The 14,877-nt window shown below is 39.2% G+C and overlaps 1 protein-coding gene across 5 annotated transcripts in view; it reads left to right on the top strand.

Moving 5' to 3' along the window:
* Positions 1-14,877, top strand: part of UBP1 (upstream binding protein 1) — a 70,701-nt gene that overhangs the window by 7,716 nt on the left and 48,108 nt on the right. For all 5 annotated transcript variants that reach the window (XM_060022104.1, XM_060022106.1, XM_060022105.1 and 2 more), the window contains one exon: positions 9,158-9,309. In XM_060022104.1, the coding sequence (XP_059878087.1) occupies positions 9,158-9,309 (152 nt within the window). The remainder of the gene's footprint in view (positions 1-9,157; positions 9,310-14,877) is intronic.

Raw genomic sequence — 14,877 nt, 5'->3', positions numbered from 1 at the left:
CCATTGCACTTAGATGTGCAGCAGAAATACCTTATACCTACCCAAGGACCAATATTTAATAAAATTAATACTTTTTATACAATGACTGCTAGTGTAGCTTGGTGCCACTGCCTTGATTCATGCCAAGGCACCTGCAGTTTTAACCACCATCGGTTTTGTGCAAATGTCAACTGAGTGAGAAAGGCAAATAATGGTTCAGTGTTATCCTGAGAATAGGTTTGACCTCCTGAACCCTTGAAAATCTCAGGGTCCCCAGGATTCCATGGACCACACTTTGAGAATCTCTGGTCTAATGTGTGCCTAGAGTTTGGATACTTAAAATATTTTCTATTAAATTAAAAACAAACTAGAGTTCAGAGAGTCCTGGTGTCACTCAACAAAGGGCAGAGCTGGGATTTGAAGCTCCAGAGTTGGGATCTGACCTCCACTTCTTTCCATTGCACCCTTTGCTGCCCACCAATGAATAACTGAGAAGTCTTCTCAAAGTAGAAGAAAATAATCTTTCTGGATAGGAGAAAAATCAGTTGGGAATGCCATATATATAGATAGATAGATAGATAGATAGATAGATATAAAATTTATTTTTTTTTCTTGTTGTAGCTTTTTTTATTCTCTTTTTCTTCTCTTCAGGACCTTGCTGAACTTATTAGTTCTAATAATTTGTAGGATCTCAGACTTCCTAGTTGATATCTTTAAATAATTATAGATTTATTTCTTCCTGTGTAATCTTTTTTTTTTTTAACATTTAGTTTTTGGCTGCTTCGGGTCTTAGTTGTGGTGCACGGGCTCTTCTTTGCAGTGAGTGGGCTTCTCTCTAGCTGTGGTATGTGGGCTCTGTAGTTGCGGCATGTGGGCTTAGTAATTGCAGTGAACAGGCTTAGTTGCGCTGTGGCCTGTGGGATCTTAGTTCCCCGGCCAGGGATTGAACCAGCGTCCCCTGTGTTGCAAGATGGATTCTTAACCACTGGACCATCAGGGAAGTCCCACTTCCTGTGTAATCTTCACATTTCATTTTCTTGCCTTAGTGTGTGGTCTAGCCTTCACTGCAGTGTTGTTTAGAAGCACTAAGAACTTGAATCTTCAGTCTTCTTACTGATTAGAGAATGCTTCCAAAATTTCATAAATAGGTTGTCTCTGTTTATAGCTGACATTGGTCCTCAATTTTCTTTTCTTCTCTTTTTTTTGGTTCTCCTGTCCTTTTAAAAAAACATTAAGGCTGTATCAGCTTCAAGTGAGCAGGAGAGCGTTCCCTTTATGACCTAAACTTTTTTTTTTTTTTGCGGTACACGGTCCTCTCACTGCTGTGGCTTCTCCCGTTGTGGAGCACAGGCTTGGGACGCGCAGGCCCAGCGGCCATGGCTCACGGGCCCAGCCGCTCCGCGGCACGTGGGATCCTACCGGACCGGCATGAACCCACGTCCCCTGCATCGGCAGGCAGATTCTCAACCACTGCGCCACCAGGGAAGCCCTGAGCTAAACATTTTTGTGTGAGGTGGGACTTAACTGTTTCTTCAAGGTTTTGTAAAGCTCACCTGGAATACAGCATTTGGTGATTTTAATGTTTTTTTTTTTTTTTTTTGCATGTGTAGATGTTTGACTGCCTGTGTAATTTATTTAATGGGCATAGGAAATATACAATTTATCTGTCTTACCCAGCTGTGGGAATTTTTTTCCAGATTTTTTTTTTAACTGATCTCCATGATGTTTGTGATTACTCTTTCTTTCACTCCATGTATTGCTTGTGTCTTTTCCTTCTTCTGTGACCTATTGCAGAGGTTTGTCTATATCTAGTGTTTTGTAAGAAATCAAATTTTAGTTTTGTTTTTCTCCTCTATTGCATTTTCTCTTTTATTTTTGTCGTCTTCCTTCTTGTCTTGATTATGCTTGTTATTTTCCACCTTCTTTAGTTAGGTGCTTTGTCCTTGGTTTTTGGTGTGTGTTTTCTAATAGATGCATTTACAGCTACATATTTATCTGTAAGTCTGTCTCCCAAGGTTTTGTGGGTTTTTTTGTTTTTTTGGCTGCATTGGGTCTTCATTGCTGCGCACGGGCTTTCTCTAGTTGTGACGAGTGGGGGCTACTCTTCGTTGCAGTGCATGGGCTTCTCATTGCAGTGGCTTCTCTTGTTGTGTAGCATGGGCTCTAGGCACACAGGCTTCCGTAGTTGTGGCACGCAGGCTCTAAAGCGCGGGCTCAGTAGTTGTGGCGCACAGGCTTAGTTGCTCTACAGCATGTGGGATCCTCCTGGAGCAGGGATTGTACCCGTGTCCCCAGCATTGGCAGGCGGATTCTTAACCACTGCGCCACCAGGGAAGTCCCTCTCTCCCAAGTTTTGAAGGCAGTACCTTTGTTTTCATTCAGTTCTTTTGTTTTCTTTATCTTCTTGTAGTTTTTTATATATTCTGGATACTAGCCTTTGATTATGCATATATGTCACAGATACTTTCTTCTACTCCTTGGCTTGCCTTTCCATTCCCTTTATGTTGGCTTTTGAACAGAAGTGCTTGATTTGGATATGGTCAGATTGACCAGCCTTTTCATTTATAGTTAGTCTTTCCCTGCTCTGAGGGTATAAAGATATTCTTATAGTCATCTCTGAAGATTTATTACTTTACATATTCCATCTAAGTTTATAATCTCTCTAGAGTTTTGTTTTTTCTCTTCTTCTGTTTTTGGTATAGCATGAGAGGAGGCCAGTTAATTGCAGTTATCCTTGTATGAATATGCAGTTTACCTAATATAACTGAAAAGACTGTTTACTTCTTAACTCTTTATATTGCCATTCTGTTATAAATCCAGTGCCCATCAAGTTCTAAATGTGGTGTTCTGTTTCCAGATTATGGATTCTGTCCTTGTGTTCCTGGGGATACCCAACTAGATCATGTTTTGTCATGGTTTGTCATTATCTCTTGGATTTGACTTGTTAATACTCAATTTAGGAGTTTTGCATCTATATTTATAGTTGAAATGAACATTTCATTTTCTTTTCTAGTTTTGCTTGTACCTAGTTTTGATTTCAAAATTACCTAAGTCTTCATAAAATGATTTCGGAAGTATTTCCTCTGCTTCTGTTCCGTTGAAGGGTTTGTGTAAGAGCTGCCATTGAAAGTTCGCTAGAACTCGCCTGTGAAAGTTTACTCTGGAGGAATATTAACCACAATATCAGTCTCTGTAGGATTATTTTTTAAAGCTTTTTATGTGTTTTTTTTTTTGGCTGCTTTGGGTCTGCGTTGCTGCACGCTGGCTTTCTCTAGTTGCTGTGAGCGGGAGATACTCTTCATTGTGGTGCGCGGCCTTCTCATTGTGGTGGCTTCTCTTGTTGCAGAGCACGGGCTCTAGGCACGTGGGTTTCAGTAGCTGCGGCACGCGGGCTCAGTAGTTGTGGCATGTGGGCTCTAGAGCACAGGGTCAGTAGTTGGGGCACGCGGGCTTAGTTGCTTCACGGCATGTAGGATCTTCCAGGGCCAGAGATAGAACCCGTGTCCCCTGCATTGGCAGGTGGATTCTTAACCACTGAGCCACCAGGGAAGTCCTGCTTTTTATGTCTTGAAGAAAGCTTTGGTGTTTTTTCCTAGGGAGTTGTTCATCTTATCCATATTTTCAAATATGTTGGCATAAAGTTGTTAATATTCTCATCTTATTAGTTTTTATATTGTTAGTTATATCTTTTTTACTCATACTGATCAGTGCCTTCTCTTTTTGATCAGTCTCTCCTAGACTTGTATCTCATTTTTTAGGGCACACTGGACCAGTCCTTTTGTGCACTTGATTCTTGTTTGTCAGGAGTAGGAGAAGTTCCAGATTTTTAAAAAATTTATTATTTTATTTTTGGCTGCACTGGGTCTTTATTGCTGTGCATGGGTTTTCTCTAGTTGCGGCGAGCAGAGGGCTACTCTTCATTGCAGTGTGCAGGCCTCTCATTGCAGTGGCTTCTCTTGTTGCGGAGCACGGGCCCTAGGCACGTGGGCTTCAGTAGTTGTGGCTCATGGGCTCAGTAGCTGTGGCTCGTGAGCTCTAGAGTGCAGGCTCAGTAGTTGTGGCACACTGGCTTAGTTGCTCCGTGGCATGTGGGATCTTCCCAGACCAGGGCTTGAACCCCTGTCCCCTGTATTGGCAGGTGGATTCCCAACCACTGCACTACCAAGGAAGCCCCACTACTACTGTCTTAATTCTTGGTGATTTCAAAAGATATTTAAATGGGACTTCCAGTAACGTGACACTTCTGTTCCTTGATTATCTTTCTTATAATGACATGATCTCAGCTACTCAATCGTATGGTCATAGGTTAGACCTTGGCAGTACCAGTCATGCAGCCGACCTGTAATCTCAAATTCGGAGTTCATCTGCTGCCCCCTGCCCTTCACTCGCTACCTCATTACCCTCCTCCTGCCATCACTGAACCCATTAAGATCTACAGTCACTGATGCTGCTCTCAGTTCACTGTTCCTTACCCTCTTGAACTCCTGTTTTCTTCCCCAGCCAGTTTAAGTTTCCCTGGTCAATCATTGTAATTACTTTTTGCATATACCTTTGTCTCCCTTGCCCCCCTCTTCCTTTATTCTCCTCTCCTATTTTTTTTTTTTTTTTTTGCAGTACGCGGGCCTCTCACTGTTGTGGCCTCTCCCGTCGCGGAGCACAGGCTCCAGACGCGCAGGCTCAGCGGCCATGGCTCACGGGCCCAGCCGCTCCGCGGCATGTGGGATCTTCCCGGACCGGGGCACGAATCCGCGTCCCCTGCATCGGCAGGCAGACTCTCAACCACTGCGCCACCAGGGAAGCCCCTCTCCTATTTTTTATTTTAATAAAACTATAACCCTGATTAAATCTGATTCTTCACCTCTTAGGTAGCTGAATGTGGCTCTAGGAAAGCACTGATTGGGCCTCACTGGAAGTGCATGACCTCAGCTCTCAAGTGCATCCTTTTGCTGCTCAGTGGTCTCACCTCAGTGCCCTTGTCCAGTCCCTCTCCAGTCCAGTTCCTTTCTAGCTCTCCGTAAGGATGGGGTGGTTCCATCTCAGACCCACAACTCTTCCTCCTAGGGCCTACTTTCAGTTGATTTCCGTACTTGGTACTTTACTGAGAAAATTGAACTTCCACATGACTGTACTGGCTTATAAGTTTTTCTTGGTGTATTTAGGTGTGGTTTTTAAAATTATTTATGTTTCTTTGGTTATTTGGGGTTCTTGAATCAGTGAATTAGTGTATTTCATCAATTCTGGAATTCGCTTATTAGCCTTTACCTCAAATATTGCCTCTACCCCATTCTTTTCTGAGACTTCAATGTAAAAACTTCTCACTTTGTCTTTTCTTTCTTAACATCTCTTCTGCATTTTCTATCATTTTGCTCTCCATGCTGCCTTCTGGATAACTTCTTTTACCTATATTCCAGATTCCTTATATATCTTCATTTGTGTGAGCTGTTATTAAATGTGGGTTCTTAATTTTAGCAATTTTATCTTCCGGTTCTCAAAATTCTATTTGTTCCTTTACAGGTTTGCTGTCCCTTGAAATTTCCTGTTTCTTGCAGATCTTTTCAGGCTTATCTTTTATTTCTTTCAACAGAGTAAGCTTAATTTTATCATACGGGTACAGTAATTCTGGCATCTTGAAGTCTTCAGTGGGTATTGGTCTATGTCCAATCAGGAAAAGAGAGAACACTGAGATGTTTCAAGCAGAGAAGGATTTAGTGAAGTATTTGATTGCAAATGTGCTAGAAGGGTTCAGGGAGGAGAGTTGGCTGCGGGAGGCATGGCTGCTGATGCCCTGAGCTCTCCTGCAGCTATGTTTGCCTCTTCTGCTCTTTCCCACTCCCTTTTAATTTCCCACCAGTGCTTCTTCCCTTTGGAGCAACCTAGGAAGATTCCAGCTGGCAAGAAGTCTTGTATGTGTAGTTTTCAGGCCTCTAACTCTCTGCAACAAAGGCAGAAAAGAACTGAATACCAACAGACAGAGTCTTCTTTTGGTTCTTGCTCCTAAAGTCGTGTTTGTCTTTGTGTGCCTGGTTATTTTTGGATACTTGCATTTCAGAATTACTTGGAATAATTCAAAGCCTTGAGTCTTTTCATCTGCTTGTCAGATCCCTGGGCGGCCTACCTGTCTGGGATATGAGATGACAAAATCAGGTGAATACCAGAAATTTCTTATGGTTCAGCCTGGTAGAAATTATGACAAATTATCTGGAGACCTAGTTTTTCATTTTAGTAATAATTGATTACCAGTGCTACAATTCATTCATTAATTTAACAGATATTTGAGCTCCTTCTTTGTGCTAGATGCTGGATTTAGTCAGTAAAGAGAAACCAATTTGGAGGGTGGTTATATACTTATGGAGGTTACAAATTTAAGTCCCGTATACTGTTGGAAAATGAAATGCTTTGTGGATAGAGCAGGAAAGGGGAAACTGGGAGTACAGATGGGAAGATTACAGTTGTCACTGGAAAGGTGACATTTGAATGAAATGAGCCAGTAGGACATCAAGCAGAAGAGGGGCCAATGCAGAGAGGCCCTGGAAAAGGCGGGGAAGGAGACTGGCTGAGGCAGAGAGACGGAGGGTGGGTAGGTGAAAAGGAAAGAAGAGCAGATTGAGTAGGGCCTTGTTGGACCTTGTAGGGACCCTGGTTTCGACAGTGAGCTGATGGGGAGAGTTCAAAGGAATGAAATGATCTGAATTCTGTTTGAAGAGGCTTTCTCTGGCTGCTGTGTTGGTTGGAATGCATTTTCTTTCTAATTAAGTAAAAAATTAATTGGGATTTCATTAACAAATGATCTCTATGTGTTTATATGTTAAGTTTATTCAGGAGTCTTTTAGCACCTACCACGAGCATAGTAGCCTATAACCAAGTGAATAAAATGGTGGTTGCCTTATAGAATCTGAAGCAAATAAAATTTTATTTACTATGTGTAACAGTTTACTTACAAATAGTCATTCTTATGCAGTGTGATGTCTTATTTTGATGACGTGTATGTAATGATCAACCCAAGCAGTTAGTGTTAAGATCTTAAAATTATTCTCCATGTCACTTTTTAGTATAATTAACTAAATGCATCTGAGTTATAGCTTTCATCTCATTTTTTATTTCTTTCTCACCAAGAGAAATTTTTTTTTTTTTTTGGCTGCACCATGTCGCTTGTGGGCTTTTAGTTCCCCGACCAGGGATTGAACCCAGGCCCTCAGCAGTGAGAGCATGGAGTCCTAACCACAGGACCGCCAGGGAATTCTCTCACGAAGAGAACTTGAAACGCTTACATATACATGACATAGAATATGTATGTATTTTCATCTACCATGGAGCCACTTTGACTGCTATGGTTGTTTTTAATAAAGAGAGCTGCTCTGAATCTTAAAGTACCATTTGTAAGTTTCCTGAAAAGTTTTTATATCTGCTCCAAGGTTTTTATCCCTGTCCTGGAGGAAGGCTGGGGACCATTCCTGACTATGTGTTCCTCACTTATACTTTTGACTTAGGAGTGTTTTGACAGTTCCTAGGTATAAATAAAGGAGAAGGAGAATTAGTGGGTAATTCAGTCCCTGACTAATCAGTCTGGTGCTTTAATAGAAATGTATGTGAGAGGAGGGAATGCAGGGCTTCCCTTTCATTTCATTTATTTCCACATTTTGCTTTTAAATTGAATTTAATTAAAATGGGGTAGCCAGATATCTGAGTCAGTTAACAGCTTGTAAGAAGAAATAAACAATTCAGACAAGCCTTTGCTGTTCTTATTGTTATAGTAGTTATTCATTTGGATATTTTGCTGTTTTACCTTTTATTGAGGAATGGACGTAGAAAAGCCATCGAGATATAAATGTACAGCTCAGTGAATTATCTCAAAAAAAGAAATACCCACCCTTCATATGTTAATGGTGGGAATGTAAAATGGCGCAGTCACTTTGTAAAACAGTTTGGCAGTTTCTCAAAAAGGTAAAGAGTTACCATATGACCCAACAATTCTACTTCTAGGTATATATCCAAGGGAATTAAACATGTCTACACAAAAATACATGCAAGTGTTCATAGCAGCATTATTCATAATCAAAAAAATGGAAACAAGCCAAAGGTCCACCTCCAATGATGGATAAACAGAATGTGGTATATTCATACAATGGAATATCATTCAGCCTTAAAAAGGAATGAAGTACTGATACATGCTACAACATGAATGGACTTGAAAACATACTAAAAGAAGCAAGTCACAAAAGGCCACATGATTCTTTTTGCGTTAAATATCCAGAATAGGCAAATCCATAGAGACAAAGCAAATCAGTGGTTGCCAGGGTTGGGGGATAGGGAGTGACTGCTAAGGGTATGAGATTTCTTTCTGAGGTGCTGGAAATGTTCTGGAATTAGATAGTGGTGAAGACTGTACAACTCTGTGAATATATTTTAAAAAACACTGAATTATACACTTTAAAAGGGTGAATTTTGTGGTATGTAAATTATACCTCAGCTCCTTTTTTTTTTTTTAAAGGCAAACCAGACACATCCATGTGTGTTTAAGCACCAAAGTTAACAGAATATAGACAGTACCCCAGAAGACCTCCCCATCCCCCTCCCGATCAATGACCCAAGTTATTCTTGGAGGGAAAAATAGCAGCTGTTTCTACTGCTACTGTTTGCTTCTCAGAAGAAGCCATTGTTGTAGACTAAGTATGAAGCTTTATGCTCTCAGCGTTTAGCTAGGACCAGCAGGGAACTTTTTGTAAAATACCATTTAATCAAATGCTTCTTTGTGATTTCATGGTGCCAGTGTGACCTACCTTTCAAAACAGGTGGCTGTGTACTCTTGCTTTTATTTATTTTTTAATAGAAATGAGTTTAAAGTTTTTGACTAATTTTTTTCACATAACTTTTTTTTTTTTTTTGTACCACATGTATTATTAGCCTGATCTCTTTGTCAGTAGTTTGGACTTAACTATTAAATATTTCTTATTTTAATGCTCTGCCTAATCGTAGGCACCCCCCCCCCCCAACTCACACTAGAGGTATGGTTTATTAAAACTATCTTTTGGGGGAGCCAGATTAGCATTAATAGTTCTTTTATTCTACATATCATATCTGATCTTAAATTTTAAAAGAAACTACCACTAAATATTTTTATGTTTTTAAATGTTTTAAACCCAGAATAAGGTCAGTGTTGATTTTTTTTTTTGCTTTTCAGCGATGTCTTGGCATTGCCAATTTTCAAGCAGGAAGATTCCAGCCTTCCATTGGATGACGAAACCAAACACCCGCCCTTCCAGTATGTGATGTGTGCAGCAACGTCACCAGCTGTGAAGCTGCACGATGAAACGCTCACGTACTTGAACCAAGGTTGGTACGGCTGCATCACACTTTAAGAGTTCACAAAAATCTGAAATAGGGTTTTGGCATTGCAGCCTAGAATAATGGTAATAATTGAAAATTAGATTCTTTTTCTCAGTTTTTACAACTTTAGTTGTAAAATTGTAGGAATTTTAGTGTGAGCCAACAAAGCAATTGTTTGTGGAAACTTATTTGCACAAAAAGGGTCTGTGGAACAAGATTTATTACAGGATTTCTTTAGACAAAATCCAAAGGAGGAGCAGGTAATAAAGATGTCAGTTATTTTTAGGAACATGGTTTCAGTGTGGAACTTGAGAATGAATCAGAAGTCCAGCTAGCAAGGGACTTGGTCTCAGGAACGAAGCAGGTTTGTGCTGGTAATAGAGTCCAGCAAGGTGGAGTCTGTGGCTAAAGTAAACTGCGTCAAATCTTGTCTACACTTAATGAGAATACTATGTTTCGGTGATATGAAAGCGAGAGTGGGCAGAACGGAAAACGGAGATGTGAGGGTAGGATATACAGTTGGAGAGAGGAAAGGATTTTTTTTGAGGTGCTCTCAGCCGTTTGGGCACTGGCCAATGTGACTTACCAATGTAAACAAAAGTACTTAGTTATGCAGGAATTCATTTGTTGGAGACCTATACTGAAAGCATGTTGGACTCTTATTTTTAAAAAGAATTGAACGTTTTTATTGTTATAAAAATAGTACATACTTCGTAGAAAAATTGGGGAATATGTCAAGGGATAAAGCTGAAAATGGACTTCAGTTACATCCCCCTCAGGAGAACCAGTTAACATCCTAGGTGTGTTTCCTTGTCTGTATATTTATTTTATTTCAACAAAATGGGAATTAACATCTGTTCACTTAAGAGTATATTCTGATTATTTTTCTGTCATTAAATAGACTCTTTAATTTCTCAAACTTTTGGAAGGAACTATAGATTTTAGACTACTTACTAGTGATTATTTCAAAATGTGGAAGAATAGCTTCTAACTTTTCGTTTAACATATTAATTTAGAATTTATGAGGTTTTACTTCAGGTAATTCTAATTTGTAGCCTATGGCAACACTGATTTTGTTGTTAATACTATTTTAGGATTTGTTTGGGTAGGCATTCAGTTTGAGACTTAAGGTTCTTTCAAATCTGAAACTTAAGAGTCTCTATGGTAATCTGTTTTAGCTATAAAAGTATGAGAAGAAGCACTGTAGAGGTAAGGCTACATATTCAGTGTAGCTTTATTTCTAATGACAAAAAAAGGAAATAACCAGAATTTCTCTTACTTAGGGAATAGTTGAATAAGTTACATGTATACCATGGGATGAATGAGCATGTGCACATACACCCCTCTGTTTAAAGAACATTGGATATGTCTGTCTGTTGGCCTGGGAGAATATCCATAACTTATCACTGTTATTGTTAAACTGGATAAAGACATCTCACATTGATAAAAATTGCAGTCCACCATCTATAGTGATAATGTATTAGACCTGCATTCACAGAGTGCTGACTGTGTATGAAGCAGTGTACTAAATACTATACGTATGTTGTCTCACTTCCCACAATAACCTGAGGAGAAGTGTTATTGATCCATTACAGATTTTAAAAACGGAAACTTAGAGCAGTTGATAGACTTGCTCAATGTCAGTTTGGTCAAGCTTAAATTTTAAAAAATAGTTACTGAATATCTACAGTAGTGTGCACAAGTCTTTTTTTTTTTTTTTTCCACACCGCCTGGCATGTGGACTCTTTAGTTCCCCAACCAGGAATCTAACCTGAGGCTCCTGCAGTGGAAACATGGATCCCTAACCTCTGGACCACCAGGGAATTCCCCACAAGTCTTAAGTGTACAGCTCAATGAATTTTTACACAGATCATTCCCTTGAAAATACTACCTATGTCCAGTATTTCCAGTACCCTGGCAGGCTCCCTTGTATCCCCCTGCCAGCTGACACCCACGTTCATGGTGATCAGTATAATAAGTGCAAGTGATTTTCTGGCATGTGACTATGCTCCCTGCAGTATTAATGATGAGTATGTTCTTGGTTGTAGAATTGTGTTAATTTACCTCTTAATTTCTCCCAGACTTTTAAGGAAAAAAAAGTGGAAAAGTGAACTGCATATACAGGCTGCATTTTTGAAAACATATATTTGAATAATCATTAAAAATACATTTGAGTAACCATAAAGACATTCTACTTTTATACACTTTTTAAAAAGAAATTATAATACTTTAAACTTACATGAATATCAGACAGTTCTTTCACAGGTTTCTCTCCTAGCATTTATCTCCTAACATTATATTTTGACAAAAGGTTCTGAACCCAAGATTTTTTGTGAATCCCCTAAATCATTTTCAAATTTTTAATGAATGTATATTTTTCTAAAGAGAGGATCCATAGCTTTTCCAAGATTCAGGCTAAGTTTGAACCTGATTGAGATGTTGCTCGAGTGTCTTTCACCCCACCTCTTTTATTTTTTTATTTTTATTTTTTTGTGGTACGCAGGCCTCTCACTGTTGTGGCCTCTCGCGTTGCGGAGCACAGGCTCCGGACGCGCAGGCTCAGCGGCCATGGCTCACGGGCCCAGCCGCTCAGTGGCATGTGGGATCTTCCCGGACCGGGGCACGAACCCGTGTCCCTTGCATCGGCAGGCGGACTCTCAACCACTGCACCACCAGGGAAGTCCCACCCCACCTCTTTTAAACTGATAAGTTAACAAAGGTCCGGACTTAGCAAAGTGTCTTTTTTTTTTTTTAATTGAAGTATAGTTGATTTACAATATTGTGCCAGTCTCTGCTGTACAGCAAAGTGACTCAGTTATACACATATATACATTCTTTTATCATACTCTTTTCCATTATGATTTATCCCAAGAGATTGGATATAGTTCTCTGTGCTATACAGTAGGACCTTCTTGTTTATCCATTCTAAATGTAATAGTTTGCATCTACCAACCCCAGACTCCAAATCCATCCCTCTCCCTTCCCCTCTCCCCCCTTGGCAACCACAAATCTGATCTCTGTGTCTGTGAGTCTGTTTCTGTTTTGTAGATAAGTTCATTTGTGCCATATTTTAGATTCCACATATAAGTGATACATTTGTCTTTCTCTTTCTGACGTACTTCACTTAGTATGATAATCTCTAGTTGCATCCATGTAGCTGCCAGTGGCATTATTTTGTTCTTTTTTATGGCTGAGTAGTATTCCATTTTATATATTTACCACGTCTTCTTTATCCATTCATCTGTTGGTGGACATTTAGGTTGTTTCCATGTCTTGGCTATTATGAATAGTGCTGCTATGAACATAGGGGTGCCTTATCTTTTGAATTATAGTTTTGTCTGGATATATGCCCAGGAGTGTGATTGCTGGATCACATGGTAATTCTATTTTTAGTTTTCTGATGAACCTCCATACTGTTTTCCATAGTGGCTGCACCAGCTTACATTCCCACCAAGAGTGTAGGAGGGTTTCCTTTTCTTCACACTCTCTCCAGCATTTGTTGTTTGTAGACTTTTTAATGATGGCCATTCTGACCTGTGTGAGGTGACACCTGATGGAAGTTTTGATTTGCATTTCTCTAATAATTAGTGACATTGAGCATATTTTCATGTGCCTACTGGTCATCTGTATGTTTTCCTTGGAGAAATGTCTATTAAGGGTCTTATGCCCATTTTTCGTTTGGGTTGTTTGTTTTTTTGTTGTAGCATTGTATGAGCTGTTTGTGTATTTTGGAGATTCAGCCCTTGTGGCATCACATCATTTGCAAATATTTCTCCTGTTCCATAGATTATGGTTTTTTTTTTTTTTTGTTTTTCTAATAGTTTCCTTTGCTATGAAAAGTCCTGTAAGCTTGATTAGATCCCATTTTTTAATTTTTGTTTTTATTTCTATTGCCTTGGGAGACTGACCTAAGAAAATATTGGTACAATTTATGTCAGAGAATGTTTTGAATATGCTCTCTCCTAGGAGTTTTATGGTGTCATATGTTTAAGTCTTTAAACCATTTTGAGTTTATTTTTGTGCATGATGTATGGGTGTTTTCTAACTTCATTGATGTACATGCAGCTGTCCAACTTGCCCAGCACCACTTGCTGAAGAGACTGTCTTTTTCCCATTTTATATTCCTGCCTCCTTTGTCAAAGGTTAATTGGCCATAGGTGTGTGGATTTATTTCTGGACTCTCTATTCTGTTCCATTGATCCGTATGTCTGTTTTTGTACCAATTCCACATTGTTTTGATTACTGTAGCTTTGTAGTATTCTGAAGTCTGGGAGAGTTATGCCTCCTGCTTTTTTTTTTTTTTTTCCTCAGGATTGCTTTGGCAATTCTGGGTCTTTTATGGTTCCATACAGATTTTTGGATTATTTGTTCTAGTTCTGTGAAAGATGTCATGGGTAATTTGATAGGGATTACATTAAATCTGTAGATTGCTTTGGGTAGTATGGTCATTTTAACAGTATTAATTCTTCCAATCCAAGACCATGGGATATAATTTCCTTTATTACTGTTTTATAGTTCTCAGTGTATAAGTCTTTCACCTCCTTGGTCAAATTTATTCCTAGTTTTTTTTTTTTTTGGTGCAATTTTAAAAGGTACTGTTTTTTTACATTCCTTTCTGGTATTTCATTGTTAGTGTAAAGAAATGTAACCGATTTCTGAATGTTACTCTTGTATCCAGCTACTTTGCTGGATTCATTTGTTAGGTCTGGTAGTTTTTGTGTGGAGTCCTTAGGGTTCTCTGCATAGTATCATGTCATCTGCATATAGTGACAATTTTACCTCTTCCCTTCCAATTTGGATACCTTTTATTTTGTTTTCTTGTCTGAATCCTGTGGCCAGGACTTCCAATACTATGTTGAATAGAAGAGGTGAGAGTGAGTATCCTTGAGTGTTTTTTTTTAATTTTAAAAAATTTTTAATGTTTTTGGCCACGCTGTGTGGTATGTGAGATCTTTGTTCCGCAACCAGCGATCGAACCCACACCCCCTGCTTTGGAAGCGCAGAGTCTTAACCACTGGACAGCCAGGCAAGTCCCGGGGTATCCTTGTCTTGTTGCAGATTTTCACAGGAAGTCTTACAGCTTTTCACCACTGAGTACTGTATTGGCTGTGGGTTTGTCATAAATGGCTTTTATTGTGTTGAGATATGTTCATTTTATACCCACTTTGGTAAGAGTTTTTTATCATGAATGGATGTTGAATTTTGTCAAATGCTCTTTCGGCATCTTTTGAGATGATCACGTAGTTTTTGACTTTTCTTTTGTTAATGTGCTGTATTACACTGTTTCATTTGCATAAGTTGGACCATTCTTGTGAACTTGGGATGAATCCCACTTCATCGTGGTGTATGATCTTTTTTATGTGTTGTTGGATTCGGTTTGCTAATGTTTTGTTGAGAATTTTTGCATCTATATTCATCAGAGATATTGGCCTGTAATTTTCTTTTTGGTGGTATCTTTGTCTGGTTTTGGTATCAGAGTGATGGTGGCTTCATAAAATGTCTTTGGGAGTGTTCCCTCCTCTTCAGTCTTAGGAAGAGTTTGAGAAGAATCAGTATAAGTTCTTTTTTGTATGT

This window comes from Delphinus delphis, chromosome 10 (assembly GCF_949987515.2).
Source record: "Delphinus delphis chromosome 10, mDelDel1.2, whole genome shotgun sequence".
In the NCBI taxonomy this organism is placed as follows: domain Eukaryota; kingdom Metazoa; phylum Chordata; class Mammalia; order Artiodactyla; family Delphinidae; genus Delphinus; species Delphinus delphis.
This window is presented reverse-complemented; position numbering and strand designations above follow the sequence as displayed.